The sequence below is a fragment of the Marmota marmota genome, unplaced genomic scaffold (assembly GCF_001458135.2).
Source record: "Marmota marmota marmota unplaced genomic scaffold, marMar, whole genome shotgun sequence".
NCBI classification, from domain to species: domain Eukaryota; kingdom Metazoa; phylum Chordata; class Mammalia; order Rodentia; family Sciuridae; genus Marmota; species Marmota marmota.
Window position 1 is genome coordinate 3,625,932 of NW_026000026.1, and position 21,279 is coordinate 3,647,210.

General features: G+C 54.5%; 1 protein-coding gene across 3 annotated transcripts in view; it reads right to left on the minus strand.

Moving 5' to 3' along the window:
- Positions 1-21,279, minus strand: part of Rims4 (regulating synaptic membrane exocytosis 4) — a 56,019-nt gene that overhangs the window by 4,381 nt on the left and 30,359 nt on the right. The window contains exons 1-7 of one of the 3 annotated variants that reach the window (XM_048810722.1): positions 18,461-18,570; positions 17,922-17,992; positions 14,829-15,285; positions 14,522-14,660; positions 2,342-2,454; positions 1,960-2,061; positions 1,276-1,415 (exon numbers count right to left, since the gene is read on the minus strand). In XM_048810722.1, coding sequence (XP_048666679.1) covers positions 1,276-1,415; positions 1,960-2,061; positions 2,342-2,454; positions 14,522-14,660; positions 14,829-14,859 — 525 coding nt within the window. In that variant the 5' untranslated portion in view covers positions 14,860-15,285; positions 17,922-17,992; positions 18,461-18,570. Of the gene's footprint in view, positions 1-1,275; positions 1,416-1,959; positions 2,062-2,341; positions 2,455-14,521; positions 14,661-14,828; positions 15,352-17,921; positions 17,993-18,460; positions 18,571-21,279 lie in introns of those variants that run through there. The other 2 variants (XM_048810723.1, XM_015502493.2) reach the window with 2 other exon arrangements.

Consider the following 21,279-nt stretch of genomic DNA (forward strand, 5'->3'; position numbering starts at 1 on the left):
CCTGCCCAGCAACTCACGGGCTCCAAACAAGAACCTGAGGTCCACACACAGAGTCACAGTCAAACGAGGGCTGGCTTCGTGGCCATGTGTCTAAACAGGCCGTGGGCTCCACCTCCCCCAACCCTATGCAAAACAGTCCAGTTTCACCGTTGTCTAATGGAGGCTCAGAAGTGAAATCGTTTTCCTGAGCTTGCTCCTCGGAGAGCTGATGGGGAGCCCACTGCCGGTGCATGGATAGATTCGTTTTCACTGGTGCCAAGGACTGACCGGGTCCCCACCACTTATACACTGAAGCTCTAAGCTCCACCTCCTAAGTCTGGGACTGTGGTAGGTCATAAGGGGCATCAAGTTAAGTTAAAATGAGGGTGGGCCCCAATCTAATCTGACAGGTGCCCTTTGGACACATGGAGAGACACCAGGGGCATCACTCATGGTGAGTCTGTCCCACTGTGACATTTGTCGGGTTATCCACCAGCAAGGACCCAAGGATCCATGGGAAGCTTTCTGCTTCCCCACTCCCTCCACATCCCAGAAGGGACCTGCCCTGAGGACCAGAACACACAAACCTTTGTCCAGCAGGCCAGGGGTGGTCCTGAGATGGTCTTCAGGCTGTTTCAAATGCTACTTGAACACCCCTGGGCCAGCTGTGTTTTCCAGACATTTCTGACCGTGATATAAGGCAAGGAAGATACTGTCCCACCACCCAGTGTGCACACGGCACATACAGTTGAAGAAGGTGCCACCAGACACTGTTACCTTACTAAGAGCGATGGAGGCTTTCCTTCTTACCCCCATTCCATTTTAAAAAATATTATTTCTTGAGACCTGCTAAAACTGACTCACAACTCACTAACGGGTCTCAGCCCACATGGTGGAAAACCCTGCCCTCCACAGGACCTGGGCTTCCGGTTTTGCCAAAGTCCTACTATCTGGCCCCTGTTGCTTTGCCTGTCTGGGCTGGATGCAAGAAATGAGATGCAGGCAGGGATGCCCAGGTGGCACAGAGAGCCAGGCAGAGGGCCCTGTGGGCATTAACCAGGCCCTGCCTGCCCACGATGGGCACTCTTCAGCTCGTCTCAGTAACCGCCGGGGTGGGGCCAAACCTCTGTGGTCCGCCAGACTCAGAAGGCTGCTTCAGCAGGGGCCCGAACACTGTGGGCACAGATCAGCCCCGGTGCTCAGCTCCTTCCAGGGGGGGCCTCCAGAGGCACGATGCCCAGACTCAGGTACCACACCCTCGTGTCCACGCACACACATACACAAACAGAGCCTCACCTGCAGGACTTTGCCCTGGGGACTCTCAGGAAACAGCAGCACCTGGTTGTACAGCGGGTCTAGCGACTTGCGAGCGACTTTGGTCTTCTTCTTAGCGATGCAGACCCCGTTCTCTAGCAGGTAGGCCTTGATGTAGGCCGCTGGGGACAGAGGCCAGTGGGAGAAGTTCTAGGCTGGCTCCTCATGGGGTGTGCAAAGGGTACCAAATAGGGGGCGCCGCCCACCCACTGCCCAGAGAGGAGTGGCCCCAGGGAGTCTGGGAGGAGGCCCAGGAGCAAGTGGGGCATGGTGGGTGGTGGGTGCAGCTAGCACTGGGCGGCCCCCTCTCCTCAGGCCTTCCCCTCCCCTGCTCTGCACTCCCCTGTCCTCTCAGCCCATGACCTGCCCACCCCGCCTTCACATTCATTTGCTGACCCACTCACTCAACAAGCTGACTAGGCACATGTTGAGTACCCTGCTAGTCACGGGGTACAGCTATAGACCGGAAACACGTCCGCCTTCCCGGAGCCCACTGCAGCGGCCAGACAGACAAGGCTGACCCACCATCTCCACTGGGTCCCTGGGGCCAACACTGAGCCACCAGCTTTGGGACAGAGGAGCCTCCCATGATTGGGCCCAAGTCTCTCTCTTCTATACCCTCTCGGACCTCCACCCACGGCTGGCAGAGAGGAGCTGGCCCCACACCTGGCAGTGTCTTGGAGCCTGGTTTGGCTGTCAGTCCCCGAGCCTGGATGATGTCCACTTCCAGCTGACCATTCCGCTCCTGTAAGCCGATCTCCACGTCACCTGCAGGAGGCCCCAGGAGATGACACTGAGAAATGGACTGGGAACTCAGCAAGGACCCAGCGGCTCCTCTCTGCTTAGGGATAAAAGCCCCTTCCCCTGCTCCAGCCCGAATAAGACCAGCGTCAACCCCATGCCAGGGTCCAGGCTCTGCCAGGGCTTGACCACGCAGAGCAGGCTCCAGGTTGGGTGCCCACAGCAGGGCAGAGGGGAAGGGGAGACGCAGGACTTCTGGTGGGACTCCCCATCCCCGTCCACAGGTAGCAGGCGTTTGGGGACTTACCCATGGGTGTGGTGGCCAGGGTCTGGCGGCCCACAAATTGCGCTGGCCCCATGCTGCCCAGGAAGTCACTGAACTGGGCATCCGATGCCAGACAAACTCCCCCGTAGTTAAGGCTGCAAGGAGAAAAGGTGAACATAAATGTTTGCAGGGTGAGACAGAACTCCGGAACCGGGGCAGGTAGCTCCAGAACGTTCCCCTTTCCCTGTGGATCGTCGTCCACATCCATCACCCAGACTCTCCTCGCTGAGCCTCCAGGGAATGGCTAAGCGGACACTGACCTCTCTGGCTGTGAGAATCACGGGAGATGGTCTGTTACAGGCCAGGCTCCTGTTCTCTGAGGCCTTGATCCTCCAAGGGTGGTCCGGAGCCAGCAGCATCACATCCCCTGGAGCTAACTGATCACACTGCACCTGACTCCACCCCCTTCCCCTCTGTTGAATCAGAATCTGCAGTTTAGCCTGAGTCCCCGACAACCACTTTACACACCAAAGTTTGAGGTGTCCCGACAGCAGCTTTGGACCTCAAGGTGAGCTGCTGTTGCTGCTGCCTGGCTACCAAAATCCACTTCCCCTTCCTTTGGTAATAAGATCTCAAATTTCCTTTGGGGATCCCTCTCCATGGCATGTGACTGCAGTGGCTGAGCCTGCAACTCAGCCTGACCAATCAGGCCATTCCTTCTCCTTGGCCAGCTGGCACAGAGAATCAGGCCTGTGGCCTAATTCAGTCAACAAGAATCTGCCTGGGAGCTTTGTATGAATTTGAGAGCAAGAGCTCTCTTTCCCCACCAGATGTGGGCCTCAGACATAGGATGGGAGCTTCATGGAGCTGAGCCATGGGATGGCCTGTCCCCGTGAAAAGCACCTGCAGACTCTACCAGCCCCCGTCCTGGCTGCCCACGTCTTCCCTCAACACTGTGAGGCACCCCAGTGTGGCCAGCAGGTTCTGGTTTTGAGTAAGCAGCCATCAGGCCAATGCAGGATGGGAACTTGACATTCTAGCCCGAGTGCTTTTCACTGTCACAACTCCCACTCCCCCTGCCCTGTCCCCCACAGAGGCAGCAGCAGATTGTCTGATGTCCACTGCCTCAGAGGAGGGCAGCCCTTAGGGTGCAGAGACCAAGAGAGGTTCTTGGCTTTTCGGTGCCAAGAAACAGACTTAGAAGAACAGGTACCAAAGCAGCCAGAGAGTCGAGGAAAGTCAGGCAAGGAGGCGAGAGAGCTGAGGGTCCCGTTCAAAATGGCCAGAATGACGGGTGGTGTCTGAGGACCTCCCACTCTGCCTCCATGGTCCATGCATGACCAGCTCAGCACAATTCCCTGGCACACTAGGAACTACAGCCAGTGTCCCTGTCACTCACTCACTCATTTGACAAGTGTTTACGGAGCACACACTACTTCCAGGCACTGTTCTGGACATAGAATGTATCAGGGAACAAGTCAGTGACTCCTGCCCTCGAGTGCTTAGATTCTAGTGGAGGAAGACACACATAAAAAAGAATATTGTCCCTAAATTATATAGTATGTCAGATGGCAGTAAATGTTGGGGAGGGGGAAGAGAGGACAAGAAAATTCCCGTGTGTGGGTGCTGGCTGCAATGCTGAACAGTCGATCAGGGTCTGTCCTGAGGTCTCTACCTCAGCCGTCCCTCCGTATCCACAGGGATGGGTTCCAGGACCTCAGAGACCAAAACCCACAGTGCTCGAGTCCCGGAATTAAACGGTGTAGGATTTGCATCCGATTCTCACGAATATTTTAATTTGATCATCTCTCAATTACTCAAACACCTAGCACAGTGGAAATGCTATTTAAATGACTGTTACACCTTACATGATGTGGGGAATAATGATCAGAAAGGAAAACATCTGTACCTGTTCAGTACAGTTGTAAACAGTCGAGACCTGAGGCCCGCCAAGGTGCTTGGAGCTCTGAGAAGGGGCTGCCGTGGGGGCCTCCCCAACTCCCTTGTGTGAGTCCAGCACGGTGCTTGGCGTGTGGCAGGTCCACATTTTGACTCTGGGAACTTTGGGGAAATTTTTTTTTCAGATATTATTGATCTGAGGTTGGTTGGATCTACGGATGCAGAACCCCTGGGTACAAAGGGCCGGTTGTACTTTGAACGTCACCCCAAGGCCTCTTTTAGCAATTTACACAGAGTCTTTCTACGTAAACTTCCACATAAGCACAAGCCTCGGGGAAATCTGAACCGAGTCAGATTGACTTTCCACAAACACCAGAAAAATGGAGACTCCATACTGAGAGTCAAAATAGCAAAGTCCAGAGCTTACAGAGTCACCCGGCATCTCAGGGCTCCTACAGGTTTTAACTCGCTTCTGCCTTTCGGCCCCAGGCTGCTACTATTCCTGGGCTCGTTACACAGGTTGGCACGAGAGGTCGGAAACCTGCCCACCCTCCTGCCCTCTCTTGGCTCAGCTCGCCCAGGCGCTCACACAGACCACACAGTCTGAGGGCTCGATTTTGGCTGTGACAGCACTTTCCACCTGTGCGCAGGGCAGGCTGGAAGCTCCCAAGGGTTAACACCCCCAGAAACAGCCCCAACCAGTGACAAACTGGGAGTGGTGTGCCGCAGGGATAACTGGGTCCCACATCCAACATCCAACACGGTCTCCCTGCATCCACCGCCCACGGTGGTCAAAGGCTGAGTAACCCTCCTGTACTGGCTCCTTCTCCTCCCATCTCCTTCCTCATGCTGCTGCCTCGCTGGGGACTCCAGGGAACACCTCACCAAGCACTCATTTCCACTCTCATCTTTGAGTCTGGGTCTGCTTCTGAAAGAAACCAAACCAAGACAGACGCTGAGCAGTTCTGGAGCCCAGGTCATCGGGCTTCTGTGGCTACCATCCGGATGACTTTACAATGCTATATTTTTAATTAATCAAGTATCTAAAAACATAACCCACTTAAGCACCTGGGGGACTGGAATACGTACTCAGTAATACTCTGATAAAACCAAAGACCCTGAGTTAACATCACCGAGGCAAACGGCAGAGCTCAGGGCCACTAGGCCTTCCCTCCAGGCCCTGGGACTCTCCGCCCCACCCTCTTAGCCCTCTGAGGGGCACAGGCTGTCTTGTGAGGTGGGTGTGGACTCTAAAGCAAAAGAAATGGCTGGGCCACTGGGCTCCGAGGAGGCGTGGAAGGAGCCCAGCCGCTCAGGCAGAGAGGCCTTCCACAGCCCGAAATTGAAAGTTTCCTCATTGCCTGCTCCTCAGTTCCTGGTGGGGTGTGAGCAGACAATGGGGAACTGGCAGGCCTGGTAATTAGTGGTAATTGTTTCTAATATCTGGGCGGCTGCCTGATTTCCCATCCCAGGGTGCCTCGCTGGCTGCCAGGGAACCAGGCTAATGCCCTGGAAACCCTGAGCCAGCGCGTCCCCCACGGGCTGGAGGAGGTCAGTGTGGCCGCTTCCTGCTGGCCGAAGGGCTGGCGGCTCTGGAGACCCCCTCCACCTTGGGTCTCCCCTGGAGCAGGAAAAAAGGCAAAGGCTACTGAGTCAGACCTGGAGCTCTGACTGTTGTCACTGCATTTTAGTGCTCTTATCTGTCAACAAGATCGAATTACCCCGTGGAGAGGGGACAGTCATTTAGGAAGCTGGAGCCTATGCTCTTATCAGTTGTAAATGTTTCCAAATTATCTTCTTACAGGGCTCATTAGCAGAGGCACACTTAGAGCTGGCTGAATTATGAAGTGCCACATCATGCTACTACTTGGACCAGTCCTTGTATGCAACAGGAGCTTAATAAATGTTCATTATCAAACCCCACAGCTGGTCTCAAACAGGCAGAATGAAGGATACTGGTTAAGATTGGACTTTGGCATAACATAGACCTTGGATCCTATGTGCAATCTAGGGCTGTTTTCTGTCTTTCTTTCTTTCTTTCTTTCTTTTTTTTTTCTTTTAGGTACTGGATATTGACCCAGGAGCACTCTATCACTGAGTTACAGTGATAGCCATCTCCCTGCCTCAGCTTTCTCCTAAATGACTGTCCACTCTCCACTTTTTTGGGGAGTAGGGGGGGGTAGCAGGAATTGAACTCAGGTGCACTCAACCACTGAGCCACACCCCCAGCCCTATTTTTTTTGCATTTGACTTAGAGACAGGGTCTCCCTGAGTTGTTGAACGCCTTGCTTTTTGCTGAGGCTGGCTTTGAACTCGCGATCCTCCTGTCTCAGCCTCCTGAGCTGCTGGGATTACAGGTGTGTGACCACTGTGCCGGGCCCCAGCACTTTTTATTTTGGATTTTGAGTCAGGGTCTTGCTAAGTTGCCAAGGCTGATCTTGAACTTGCCATCTCCCTGCCTCAGCCTCCTCCTGAGTCACTGGGATCAGCAGGATCTGTGGGGGCAAGTTTTTAACTTCTCCTAGCTGCAGTTTCCTTATCTATAAAATGGGAATAAATGGTAATTGCCTTGCTGAATTGCTGGGGAGAGCTGGTGAGATAAGTCAGACTCGGAACAGAGGATCTGCTGTGAACCCAGGAGGGAGACGCCCTGGCCTGGCCTGCAGGGGCCTCCTCTTGGCACTCTCAGGGCTTCTCTGGCTCCAGGCCTGTTAGGCAGTGCAGCAGCTGGACATCTGCAACCCAGCCCCGGCCATCTGGAGGAGTGGGGCAGGGCTGCAGACCACGTTCCTCCAGGGATGGCAGGCCCTGAAACAGGGGACACCCATGTTCAACTGGCCTTTCATTTTGTGTTATGGTGAATTGAGATTTCTTGCACTTCAAATTCCGTTAGTTTTGTTCATGGACCTAAAAGTCATCTGCCTCTTTTTTTTTTCACTAACCTTTGAGCTTGGTTTGGCCCCTGGATTTTCTGTGCTCTTGATAGTTAAAGTAATAATTGGGTTTTCTGGGGTTCACTCCAGTCTCTTTTCTGGGTTTCGCTCCAGTCTCCACAGCATCAGGAATTTTAAGGTTGCAAAAGCCTCGCAGTGATGACTGGCTACAGGGTTCTCTGAAAGCTCCTGGGAATTCACGCGCTTGCTGCCCACTTGTGCACCCCTGCATGTCCGTCTGTCCAACCACCCTGCCATGCCTACAAATACATCAATTCTGCTGTAGTGCAAAGGGTGCAGTTCTAAAAATTACTGTGGGAAGAAGAACATGGCTTATGGAGAAAATGGGGTCAGTGTCACATTAAAAAAAAAGGAGGACAGGAACCTAGTAAATATGGTAGCAGGGCAGCAGTTTGATGCATGCTAAGTGGTTCTGAAATGCATAAAGATACCATGAGTACAGCACTTTTCCTTGAAAACCTGGTTTGCTCAGGGACGCGGAAGTTTGCTTGTCAGAAGAGAAGCAGACAGCGAGTTGTTGTGCAGTCCTAAGTGAGCACCATCTGAAATGGGGTGGAAAACTGTCCCGCCAGGAGTGGCTCATGACACCCGGTAAACTGAGGGCACCTGAGCGGTGTGGGGTTTTGCGCATGGCTGGTTGGGGACAGCCTCTGCATTCACCTGGTGTTTCTCATGGATGAAACCAACGCCTGACTGAGCAAATGCGAAATCCCGTTATGCTCAGATTGTTCCCTAATACTGCCATCATGTTGGAACAAATTCTCGTTTTCAAAACAAGCGCTTGTAGCAGAATTGACTGCGTGCCAGGACACACCGCGTCACACAATCCTGACTGGCTTTTCAGGCATTCAAGACAGTTCCAAACCGGCCCCACTCCCATGAGAGTGTAGCTTGTGGGCATGAAGCCAAGGATTTATTTTTTATTTATCAAAAATGTGTCATGAGCCAAGTACTGATCGTACTAAGTTATTCATGTTAACTCACTTGATCCTCTTAACAACTCTCTACAAAAGCTAGACATTTGTGATCAATGCCCATTTCACAGAAGGGTGAATCAAGGCATAGAACTGTTAATAAGTAAATCAAGATCAACCTGCTATGATTTGAACCCCAGGGGTCTGACTCTGGAGTTCACCTTCTGAGCCATTAAAGTAGATCGTCAACCCTTAGTGTCCCCGGGGAGTTGGTTTCAGGACTTCCCACAGACTCCCAAACCCATGTATGCTTATGTTCCTTACATAAGGTGGTGTAGTATTTGCAAACAACCTACGCACCTCCTCTGTATATTTTAAATCATCCCTAGATCACTTGTAACCCCTGATCAATGTCAATTCTATGCAAACCATTGGTTTACTAGACCGTTCAGGGAATGACAGCAAGAAAAAAAGTGTTCACACATTCAGTACAAACACTGTTTTTTTCTCCTGACATTTTCCATCGGAGGCTGATGGAACCCACGGATGCAGGACCCTTGGGTGTGGAGGGCTGACTTCCGGCTCTACTGCCCTGAGGGGCCCTAAGCGCTGGGGTCAGGGAGGCCTGGGTTTTCATGGAGACGCCTAATTCCCCTCTCTAGGCCTTGGCTCCCTTTTCAGGAAACAGGGATAAACAATGACGGGAGAGTTCTTGGGGCCGCTGAAGCAAACGACACAAACTCCTCAGAAGGACTGGCACCATCGAATGCTCCACAAATAGGAGCGCTTGTGAAACACAGGGACGACCCCATCTGATGGGGGCCCCTAGCCACACCAGTCCCACTTTGTCCTTTAGGCACAATGACCTGCTACAGCAGAAGAGGGGAAGGGGAGGGGGTCTGACCATCTTCCGACCCCCCGGGCCCACACTGAACAGGGAAACTGTGTGGCAGACATGTGACCCTGAGCTGGGTGCGTGAATGCCCTGTCACTGGCTCACATGCTGCTTTCTTGGGATGTGGGCACGGTGACCCAGACGCCCAGAGGCCTGGCTGCTGATGACCCAGACACTTCAGGACAACAACAGGCAGAGGGGAGGAGCAGGTGGGGCCTGGGAGAGAACTCTAGGAGCCTCCCAATGGACAGAGGATGATGCGGCCCTGGCTTTTGTGCCATGAGGAAGGCTGGGGCGGGGGTAAGGAATGGACTGTGTGTGCGCTTTGGCTCCCCACATCTGTTCACCAAAATCTGCAGAGCATGTGGGCCAGCCGGGCGGGCACAGAATCTGGTGTCCAGTGGGACGGACACCCACAGGGGACATTAGAGTAGAGAGTAGAAGGTGCTGTGGCGGGGAGTCCAGGGGCCGTGGGTGCTGCTGATGCCGCCGGAGGAGTGGCGGGCCGCACTCGCTCTTCCACTTGCCCAGCCCACACCCAGGGCAGACATTGCTAATCGACTTCAGCCCTGCCAGGCCCGGACTTGGCTCCAGAACCCTTCTCCACACAGACTCCAGGGAGCCACTATCAATTAGCTGGAGTTGGCACATGAGCTGAAGCCTGTGTGCCAGTTCTGAGCTGAGATCTGGAGGTGGCATGAGTCAGAGGGCGAAGCGGGAGAACAGGCAGAAAAAGGAGTGCCAGGCGCGGAGGCAACGGCCGCGGAAACTTGGGGTGAGGTGGGGAAGTGTGGAGGGATTGGGGTGGTGGGCTAGGCTGCCAGGCTGGGGACTGGGAGAGGCCTAGAAAGGCAGAGAAAGTGTGAGGTGACAGAGTGGGAATTTGGACCACGAAGGAGACTTGCTGGTATCTAGGGGAGAGTGACAAGTGGCCTCAACTTGGGCCACTCACGGATGCAGATGGGGGGAAATGGATGGATTCAAGGAATAATCGAGAGTAAAATGGGGGGCCAACTGTGGATTAAGTAAGAGAAAGAGAGGGGAGCCCTCGGAGAGAAGTCCCAGGCTTCGTCTGGGCAGCGGGAGATGGAGGCTCTGCCCTCAGGCAGCGCGTGGCTCTGTGGGCCCACCCCCCAAAAAACTATTTAGTGTCCACAACTTCTAATTGCAGCCGTGAAATTCCTTTGCCTAAGTCTCTGTGGCTTCTAAAGGACTCTGGTCCTAGCCCCTGTCTCTACAAGAAGGTCAAGACTCCCAAAAGGAGCAGCCTCCAGTCAGTAACTGAGAAGAGCCGGAGTGTACATTCCTCTGCCCTCACCTCCTGGGGGTAACTGGCGGCTTCCCCAGCAGGACTCGGGTCACCCTGCTGCAGTGGGGCTGGCTGGCTGGCTGCTGCCGCTGCTGCTCCCACCCCCCACATACACTCTTAACCCAGGGATGCTCATTGAGCTGTATCCCAACCCTTTTTCACTTTTTATTTTGAGACAGGGCCTTGCTAAGTTGCTGAGGCTGGCCTTGAACTTGCCATCCTCCTGTCTCAGCCTCCTGAGTCACTGGGATTATAGGCATGGGACACCCCACTGGATGGGAGCTGGCTTCTTACAGCTTCATTTACTGCGTGCCTCTCTAGCCCTGTCTCTCTCACACGATCCTCTGCCATGATTTCCCAGAATCACCTCCTAAGTGGATTCCTTGCACCAGGTCTCAGATCTGATTCTGAGAAAACCCTTAAACTAAGGCAGTCAGTCAACAGGAGCATCTCAGGCTGGAGCAGGTGCTGTTCCCAGGGGCCTTTCTCAGGGGCTTGAACTCTACCCCTGCCCTTCATATGAGCAAGATGGGCCTGTCTGCAGTGCGGAAGCTCGGTTGGCTGGTTGGCTGGTTGTCCCTCCACCCTTCACATACAGAATTCCAACTTTTGACAAGGCAGAAAGGGGCTCAGGAAGAAGAGGCCTTTCCCCAGCCCGAGGATAAGCCATAACTAGTCTGACGTAGGAGGGTCTGCAGAAGGGAAAGGTGGAGGGGACTTGGGTCCTCGGTGGCATCGTCACACCACCAAACCATCCAGGAAGCATCTACTTCAGAAATCTTCGCAGAGGGGATTGCTAAATGAAAGAGCTGAGCCTGACTGTTAAAGACAAATGCCTGGCTTTGAATCCTGGCTCGGCCACTTACTCACTGTGTGACCTTGGGCCAGTCACCCTTTCCACATCCTCATGTCTAGGACGGGGATTAACAAACAGCCCCACCACCATCAGGTTGTCGTGAGACTTAACTGTCACTCTATGTGGCTGTATGGCACAGTGCCAGCACTTGCTGTTCTCTTCAAGCATCACCTGTGGCCACTAATGCAACAAAGCCAGGTGTCACCCTGACGCTCACACAAACCAGCGGGGAGACTTGTTAAAGTTCAGATTATGACCCAGTGGCCCCCGGCTGGAGCATGAGATTCTGCATTTCTAACAAGCGCCCAGGAGATGAGATGCTGCGGAAGTACAGAGGTCACCTTGACCAGCAAGGTCAGCAGCCACCGTCCACTGGCATTATGTAACGAGGAGCCCAAGGCACCCTTACTGATAGAGGGCCCCAACACAGGTGTGCCCCTTCCCCGCCCTGAGATCTGGGCACTTCCAGCTACTTGGTCAGCACCCTGCGAAGGAAATCCGTGGAGGGCCGGGCCTCTGCAGCGCCCGCCCAGTTGCCTGGCGCACAGCAGGTGCTTAATGGAATTTGTTGCAAATTCACATGGGAGCGCCCTGTGCCCCCTTGCAGGAATACACACACCCAGTGGGCAGCAGCTCAGGCAGGCCCAGCGCCCGGGGCTGCAGCCTCGTGGGGCTGCTCCAGGGAGGCTGCCTCCCCACCGGCCTCGGCTGGGCTGGCAGAAGCCAGGGGTGGGAAGAGGGCAGGACAGTCACACCCCTTCTTGATTCAGAGCCTGACATCTGGGTCCAAACAATGCCCCTAACACCTGCAGAACAAGGAGAGGGCTGGCTATGGCTCATGTCACCCTGTCCCTTCTATGTCTCTCCCTCATGCAGGTGTGAGTGAGGTGGCAGCCTTAAGCTAGTCTCCACTTAGACTCAGTCTCTCTCAGGAGGCAAGACTGTCCCCACTTCTGAACCCAGCTTCCTCGGACCCCCGGATCCTGCTCAGTTGGAATCAAACCACACACCCCAAACCTTTAATAATCAGTCACCACAGCCAACCTCTCCCTGTGCTTACGCTGTGCTAAGCACTATATTTGGGGTGCTCATGGTATTTGTTAGAATGTAATTGACCCCAAGCAGCAAAATACCCACGAGTGGCTTAATTAACAACAAACTTAATGAACAACAAAATACTAACAGTGCATGATTCCAGTGCTCGCCACGTGATGTTTGGTGTCCTAGGTGTTTCCTATGTATTAGCTCATTTAATTCTGCAACTGGAGAAACTGGGCTTAGAGAGGTAAGGGACCTTTCCCAAAGCCACATGGCTACTGAGGAGCAGGAACAAGTCACAAGCCAGAGATGTCTGCCAGCTGAGTCCTGGCTTTGAGCCCATGACATAGAAGGGACAGGGCAGCTTTGAACCTGTCTGTGAAGGGACCTGCAGGTCCCTGCAAGCACATTTCAGCAAATGTCACCAACAGCCACCCTCCAGGGCCTTGTCACAGGCAGCCACCACCTCCTTAGGACCTGCTCCCTGTGGGTGAGTCATGTGACCCCCAGCCTTCCTTTCCTCTTCTGTAAAGTGGGAATACGCTTCTCCTCACCTGCTGCAGCCACAGGGCCCCCCTGGCCTCCCCTCCCCAGGTCCTCCTTACCCGTGTGAGGCCAACAAGGTGTTGCCCGGCTTCCCTGAAGCTTCAAGAAGCCCATGGGTGTGCCTAAGGCCTGCTGCCGAGGTCTGGGGCAGAGCCAGGACTGTGGCCTGAGCCTCCTGGACCCCTGAGACTCCCGTCAGTCAGCGGGGACCCCCGTCCCCCAGGTGCCTGGCTCCTCCCCCCAGCACGGACGCCTGCCAGGTTTCGCAGGTTAAACACACGCCAGCTGCTTCCTCCTCCTCCTCCTTCCGCCCGTCCTCCTCCTCTTCCTGCCCACCGGAAAGCTCCGCTCGGAGGTGGGTGGACCAGCCGCATCTGCCAAGGCAGGGCCATTCACAGGACCTGAGATGCCCCGCGCAGGAGGGGCCAGGCACCAGGGTGTTGGCCCCCAGGACCCCCGCTGAGGGCTGTAGCCAGAGGTGGAGGGCAGTCACCGGGGGCTATCGAGAGCCTGCCCACCCTGCGCTGGCTGGTGTCTGCTCTCAGACAAGCCGCCGGGCCAGGGCTGTCCAGCAGGACTTTCTGTGATGATGGAACTATTCCATCTCCGCACCGCCCAGTACAGTTGTCATGAGCCACATTTCGCTACTGAGCACTAGTGCGACAGAGGAACAGAATAATACATCTTCCTTAATTTTAATTAACTTACATTTAAATAGCCATGTGTATCTAATGACATCTGTACACGATAATACAGACCTTAACTTTTCCAAGCCTCAGTCTCCTCAAGTACATAGCATGGGTCATGACACCCCAGGCCCCCTCCCTGACTCAGAGGACTCTAAAGCAATCTGCTGTTGTGGAATAAGCCCCCACTGGGAGTCAGGACCCCTGTGTTCCAGACCTATGTTAGCATGCTGTGTGACCCAGGGCAAGCTCCTGAACCTCTCTGAGTGCTTTAGTCATCTATACAATATGGAAGTTGCTTTGGTCTTTGCCAGGTATCCATGGGTTGACTTTTGGGGATCTGAGAGCCCTTTGCCATTAGAAGAAGAGTGTGTCTGTGTAACTGTGTGAGTGTATCCATGCATGTGTTTACTGGGGGGAAAGCAAGATGAATCAAGATGAATTCTTCCAGAGAGCTTTTAAAGACGGAGCTCCTAGGAGCTCTTCACAGAGTTTCTAATTCAATGACTCAAGAAGCGGGACCCTGCCATCTGCATTTGTGACAAGTTCCCCAGTGACTCCAGTGTGCAGCCCAGGAGGGGAACGCTGACCAGGTGCCAGGCAGCACCAGGTCTTGGATCTGACATGCATGAGACGCCTTTGACACGTTTAAAATCCAACGAGGATTTAAGACAATTGAACACAACAATGACGATGCCCTCTCTGCTCCCGCCTTTGCTCAGCGACACCCACACGGGCACGGATGCGCCAAGCTGCCCTGTGCTCTTCAGAGGTACAACCCAGGACTCCTTGGATCGTGAGTGTCTGACTCCTAAGAACCCCGGTGGCTGGTGCCATCACCCCACCCTACAGATGAGGCAGCTGTTGCTCAGGGATGTGACCTCCCCAAGGTCACGCCGCTGCAAGGTTGTGGAGCCGGCCACCAGGAACCAGAGCCTGCGCCCTGGGAGCTGCACGGCTTGCTGCCTACCTTCCCAAGATGGGCACGCCCCGGAGCCCAGAGCCCCTGCCAGCCTGAACTGACCCCGGCCTCCTGGTCAGTCCCCTGGGCACTGCTCAGCCTGTCCTTCCCCCACCGAGAAGACCAAGAGCCATGTGGCTGTGGCAGGCGCGGCCCACACTCACTTGCCCTCCGAGCCATAGCTGTTCATGCTGTCCTCGATGGACTCGTGGCTGGCCTGGCGCAGGGTCCGGCTGGGCATCTCCACTGCCAGGCCTGTCTCCGTGCTCCTCTGGATGGCCCCCTTCAGCCTCCGGCTGTCTCCTTTCCGCAGAGAGGCCAGGACGGGGTGGAGAGAGAGAGAGAGAGGCAGTTAGCTGGTTAGCGTTTCAGCAGCTGGCTGCGGCCCTGCTTTCGCCCCCAACCCAGCCCGATCTCCTGCTTACCCAGGCCTCGCCTGCCCCCACCCTCCCCGGTGTGTGGAGGGGCTACCTGCTCTTTGATCTGGAGAATCCTCCACCATGGACTCTCTCCCTGTGGAACCTTCTCCACTGTCGGCTCCCCGTCTTCAGCTGCTAGTTTTTAAGCACTTACTATGCGTCGCACTCTGCCAGGGGCTCTGTGCGGTTCAGACCAGCATGACTGCCATTGTGGGTGGCATGCTGCTTTGCTGTGGGTGCTGTTCTGTGCACTGTGGAATTTCTAGAAGCTTTCCTGGCTCTCCCTAGTACATGCTAGTGGCGCCCCCAGTCCAGAAGTGTCAACCAAGAACATCTGCAGACCCTGCCAAATATCCCATGTGGGGCAAAAGTCACCCCCAACCGAGGACCGATGATTGAAACCACTGGCTCTGAAACTAAATGGCATGGGTTCAAATCCTGAGTGTCCTTCTCACTGGCTGTTAGACTTTGGGCAAATATTCAGCCTCTCTGTGCCTCCATTTCCTCACCTGTAAAATGGGAGAGCAACAGGGTCATCATGAGGATGAAGACTGTGAGCTTGGTCCTAATACCTCCTCCCCCTGTGATCAAACTTCATCTTACCAAAGGCCTTTCTGGACCACCACTGGCCACTCCGAAACAGCAGCCCTGGTCCCTGCCTGCCCCTCTCTGCCCTAACCCCCTGCTTGGTTTTCAGCCTAGCACTTACCACCCTGCCGGCTGCTGGCCAGTGTCCTCTGTGAAGAAGGTAAACCCGCCCCCACCCCAGGACATGGCACCTCGCTCACAGTTGGAAGCCTCTGCCAAGAAGAGGGCGTGGCCTGTTGTAGGTGCTCATTAATAAGTGCTAAATGAACCTACACCCCCCCCTGGGGGCAACCTGGGTCCCTCTGCCGTCCCTGAGGTGGTGGATGCTACTTTTCTTCCACTTGAGTGCCCAGGTGGAGAGTACAAGGTCAGGGACTTGTCCTCACCCGTCCTCACCCCTATAGCCGGTAAGGTGGGACCATCAGAATGCACCCAAGAGTCTTCCTCCTGCTCCTGGGTCCACTTTATCGTCCTATCTGCCCCAAGGGGACAGTGGTTCTACACCTCCCTGCTCCTGCCAGGACAGCACACCTCTCACCGGCCTCCTCCGGCCTCTCTCCGTTCCAGTGTTTCCCAGAGGGGTGCCCACGGGATTCTGACTCCCACACGTGGTCATGTTGTTCAGACACACACATGCCGAGTCCTCAGGAAGACACACACACACACACACACACACACAGGAATATACATGCAAAGACAGTGTCGAGGCGTGTCTGAGTGTGCGTGTCTGTGTGTCTCCACGGGTCTGTGTGCCATTCTGTGTACATGTGTGCCTGTGTGTGCCCCCCACACACTCACACACACACACACACACAGGCACTTGCATTAGACGTCTTCGCCCACCTACTGAAGAAACACACAGGGACTGCCCCTTGGCGTCTGTCACCTGGTGTCTTGCTGTCTGTCCCCTCCATCCCCATTGGTTCTCTCCTGAACTTGCAGCTGCAGCCACCCCCACCCCACCCCCATTACTGTTTCTGTGCTCCTCTGTACAGCAGGTACACACACTCTCACACACACACTCACACACACACGGAAACAGACTGGCAGGCACACGGTGCTGTCCACATGTGCACACACACCAGTCACGTGGGCAGGGCAAACGTCCCCCACTGGGCCTTCAGACCCGCCCTGGGTGGAGCCCCCCACCATCTCCACCCTCTAGTGCTGACAGCTCTCCTCTCCGGGGAAGAGGGTGGCGCCAAGCTTGATGGGCACTGAATCCCCATCCCTGCGGCCCCACTGGAGAGCGCCTCACATCTGCGGTGTCCTGGGGTCTGCGGTGTCCTGGGGCCTGGTGGCAATTCACACGGCCCCAGGCCCCACGCAGCCCTGGCTCAGCCCACAGGCAGCCTGGCGTGGCCGTCAGCGGCCCAGGCAGAGGCAGCACGCCAGCCAGCACCACTCGTGGTGGAGGTGAAAAGAGGTGCGTTGCCCCAGTGCCTGGCAGAGCAGGTGCTAATCGGGGTAGCGCAGCGCTGCCAAGACAGACTCGCTGACATTCCCCACATCCGCCCTGGCCAGCTGTCCTGCTGATGCCCTCCTGCGACCTTCCGACCCAGGGACCCCCCTAACCAATCACACCAACGGCACTCACCTAACTTAGGCAACCTTCTGTTGGTCGTTTCTTTAAAACATTTCTCTCTTTAATGTTTTTTTGTGGTTGTAGGTGGAGAGAATGCCTGGATTTTATTTGTTCATTTACTTTTACGTGGTGCTGAGGATGGAACCCTGTGCCTCAGGCATGCTAGGCGAGCGTCTGCCACTGAGCCCCACCCAGCTCTGTGGGTCACCCTGTGTGATGGTCCCATGCTTCCCCACCCCTGCCCCCTAACCTACCCGTGGGGGCACAGTCCTGCTCCCTCTTGGCTGGAAGGTGTGGCCAGCTCTTCTCCCTCCCAGACTTCACCAGCCTGAGGCTTTTCCACCACCACCACCCCCGCCCTGCCTCCCCGAGGGGCCTTCCTCTCTCCTGGTGTGGCTGACCTGTCAGTCCTCGCCCCACTCCGCCCAGGCCCAACTTGACTTCCTCCTCCTGGCTTGCTCCCCTCTGCTCGGGGCTCTCTGCTTCCTCCTCCAGCCTCTGGAGGCTCTACCTCCCGCCAGCCGGCTGCGTCGGGGACTAGGCAGCCCACCTCAGCATCCATGTGCTGTCTCGGGTCAGTCCCACACACCTCGGCCGCTGCCTTCTTTCTGTCCTGCCCTGCCGGACAGGAATCTCATCACAGGGTCTGCCCGGGGAAATGTCACCTAACACAGGCCGGAACCCCCAGGAGTTGACATTCAAAACTCTTGGCACAGGTGGGTCCCAGTGTGGCAGCAGAACCCTCCCCCTCCACAGACCGATGAACGTGACGCAAGGGCGGCATGTTTTCCAGAGACCGCTAAGGGGGTAAGCAAGAGGGGATGTCACACACCCTTATCACCACACACTGCCGCCACCACCACCGTAGGGGCTGGGGGTGTGAGTCCTGTAAACTCCAGGAGTGAGGCTGCCTGATGTCGGTTGGGCTAGTAGGTGCAGCCAGGGTGACACGGCTCCTGCTCCTGAGCTCACCTTCAGAGGGGAGGCAGCGACCGGCAAGGATCCTGCTGATTGGTCACAGGTGTGTCGAGAGCCTGGCAGACCTAGTGCAGAAGGTAATGACAGCACGTCGGGGCAGCGGGGAGGGGGACTAATGGCCACGGATGACTTCATCCTTTGACCCAGAGTCTCTCCAGACCCCTCCGCCTTTGACATCCCTGACAGTGGGCACCTCTGCCTCCCCTGCCCGCCCCGTCCCCACACAGCAGGTGCTGGCCAGGCCGTCCCTGGGTCCCCTCTCTGGAACCCACTGGGTGCTTTCATTCCCCTCAGCAACCTCAGGACTGCCCTATGCCCCAGGCTGTCACCCTTACCCACCAGATAGCAGCCTGCACCCACCACCAGCCCACTCCCCAGTCAGCTTCTGATTACGTTCCCATCTTCCCGCCACCAGACTCAACCTCCCAGGAACACGGCGGCTCTTTTTCCTCTCTCATCGGGTGCCGGGCCTGACGAAGCCTGGGCCACCAATACTCCCAGACCTCACACCCTCCCCGTCTGTCCGTCCTCACCGCCAAGCAGCTCCTGCCTCAGGCTTCAACCGACCGTTCCCAGCAGCCTCCCCTGGCCAGCCACAGCCGTTCACAGATTAGATCTCCACTCAGACCAAGGCCGCCACTCTCACTAGTTCCTCTACACAAACAGCCACAAAAGTACACAGCACTCGGCACCAAGGGGCTCCCCGCAGCATCGTCTACACCAGGGAAATGCTGGAATCGACCGCCGTGGACACGGGACCCGTTAACTACACGACATCGCCACCGTGAAACGCTCCGTCACAGCCACACGGAACGACTCCCCCAGCACCCTGGCAGTTCAAAAAAAGCAGGTTGCAGGGCAGTATGTGAAACATGGTGCCATTTCTGTAGAGCTATAGATAGCTCTGTGTGTGTGTGTGTGTGTGTGTGTGTAGAGAGGGAGAGAGAGAGAGAGCACACAAGCTTTATCTTAGACACAGAAAAATCCAGGAGTATATGAGCAGAGCAGCTCGTGGTGAGTGACTGCAGGGAGACCATTGGAGGAGGTGTGCAGAGGTCATTTTGTGACTGAAGATCTAAGTATACAGAAGAGTGCCCAAACCTTCAGTGCAGATCTCCATGCATCTACACAAACCAAACCCACTGCACCAGCACACCCCATGCAGAAACAGCATTCCTAGGATTCCAAGGACCCCGTGCACCCGTCTCCCATCACCAACTGGCTCCAAGGGTCACCCTGTCTCCCATCACCAACTGGCTCCAAGGGTTGTCACTGCTGGTCTCTGACGCCATTCTGCAATGCCTGGTTTTGAGCGCTATATAAAGAGGGTGGCCTTCTTTTTATTGGCCTGGTTTCTTCTGGTTCATGTCCCACGTGAGGCGCGTTTGCATCGCCTGAGTCGCCAGGTGCTCGCCATCACTGCGCAGATGGACCTGGGTTTATCCACTGTCCGGCTGATGGGCTTTTGCATTTCTCCCCCTCCAGTTTAGGACAAGGAACAATGCTGCTATGGCTGTTTTCATGCACATCTTTTGGGGAACATCCTCACCTGTGTCTCCTGGAAATCTACCTGGGAGAGGAACTGCTGGGTCTGAGGGAGGCATTTGTTCAGCTCTAGGTGAAGCTGCCAAAGAGCTGTGCCAACTGACACTCCAACCAGCACACTGGGAAGGAGGCTTTATTTCTCTTTTGTTTGCTTCTATGTCACTTGAATTTTTTAATAGTTAAATGTATTAATTCCATAATGTAAACAAAAGTAAAATACAGACAAGTTCATAAATAAATCACATTTCAATCAGGCCAAGATCTTACCTAAAAACCTCAGGGTGACTCCTCATCACCTGCCAAATGAAGTCCAATCACTGCCCAGAGGCATCCAAGACTCTGCATCACCTGATTCCTTCCCCTCTGCTCTGGTCTCCCTTGGTCTCTGTACCCCCATCTGGCCAGCATCTCGCTGCTCCATGTCCATCCCAAACTTCATCCTTTTCTCTCTCCTTTCCTTTCCTTTCCTTTCTCATCTCCTCTATCAAAATTCTAACTATCCTCCAGAGTTTAGCTTTAAATAAACCCGATAGCCCGGCATGGTGGCAAACCTCTATAATCTCTGAGGCTAGGGAGGCTGAGGCAGGAGGATAGTGAGTTCAAAGCCAGACTTAGCGAGGCCATAATCAACTCTGCAAGACCCTGTCTCTAAATAAAATACCAAAAAAGGACTGGCGATGTGGCATAGTGGGTAAGCAACCCTGGGTTCAATCCCTGGTACCAAAACCAACCAGCCAGCCAACCCTGTAATTCATCAGTCACTCCACAACTCTGTTTCCCCACTGTGTAGCAGGGACACCAGCACCATATTCCTAGGACTGCAGTGAGCATCGAATGTGACAGGTGACGTAATGATGTAACAACACTTAATCCTCGGGACACCCTAGGTGGGCTATGTGGGACACACTGAGGACTCAACAAAGGTAGCTATTACAGTATGCTATTAGCCACTGTGCCAGATGCTGGGCCAAGAGTTGAACACAGCCATCATCTCACTTAATTCTCACAACCAACCATGAGATGGTTACAACCCCACTTTACAGAGAAGGAAAATTGCTGGGAGCCATTAGCCAAGTAGGTATGACAATTTCCTTGCCAGCGTACCCCATGTTGCAGTGACATTGAATGTAGGTGACCTTGCTCAAGGACCAAGGCGGATTAGGGTGTTCCCGGTTTAAGATAATCGTGTTTAGGGCGTTCCCAGTTTAGGTTCCAGGTTTAAGGTTTAAGATTATTCCTGCTGGGAATAGGGCGTATCCTGCTGCCTGAGTTCCCCTTGAGTTCTCACGGGATTCACAATATATTTTGGGAGACAGATGCCCAGTGGAGGTGAATTTGGGAGAGAACGTGGATTTGGGCAGAGAACATGGATTTGGGCAGAGAACGTGGATTTCCCCAGAACGTGTCTGTATACGGCTGGTGTGAGTTCGGGAATAAAGAGTTGCTGTTAAGCAACTAAGGGAAAAAATACAAACCTTAGGAAAAAAAAACTAGAAGATAGAAATAAGATTGAAAATGTCAAGTAAGGTATTACACAGATAGAAAATGCAAAAAGCTAAGACAACTATTAGATACAGACATACTTATTAAAGCAAAAAGAGGGAATTGGAAAGGGGTATATATCCCCCATAGATAAACTTAAAATAACCCTTTTTACTCTAAACTTTTTAAATTTGGATTCATCAGGACTTAGTGCTGCGGAAAGGCATATGTATCCAAAAAATGTACATAAGCCTAAAGTACTTTGGAAAGATATTCTAACAGGACAATGGAAAGGTCCTGACCCAGTGATTGTCTGGAGTCGGGG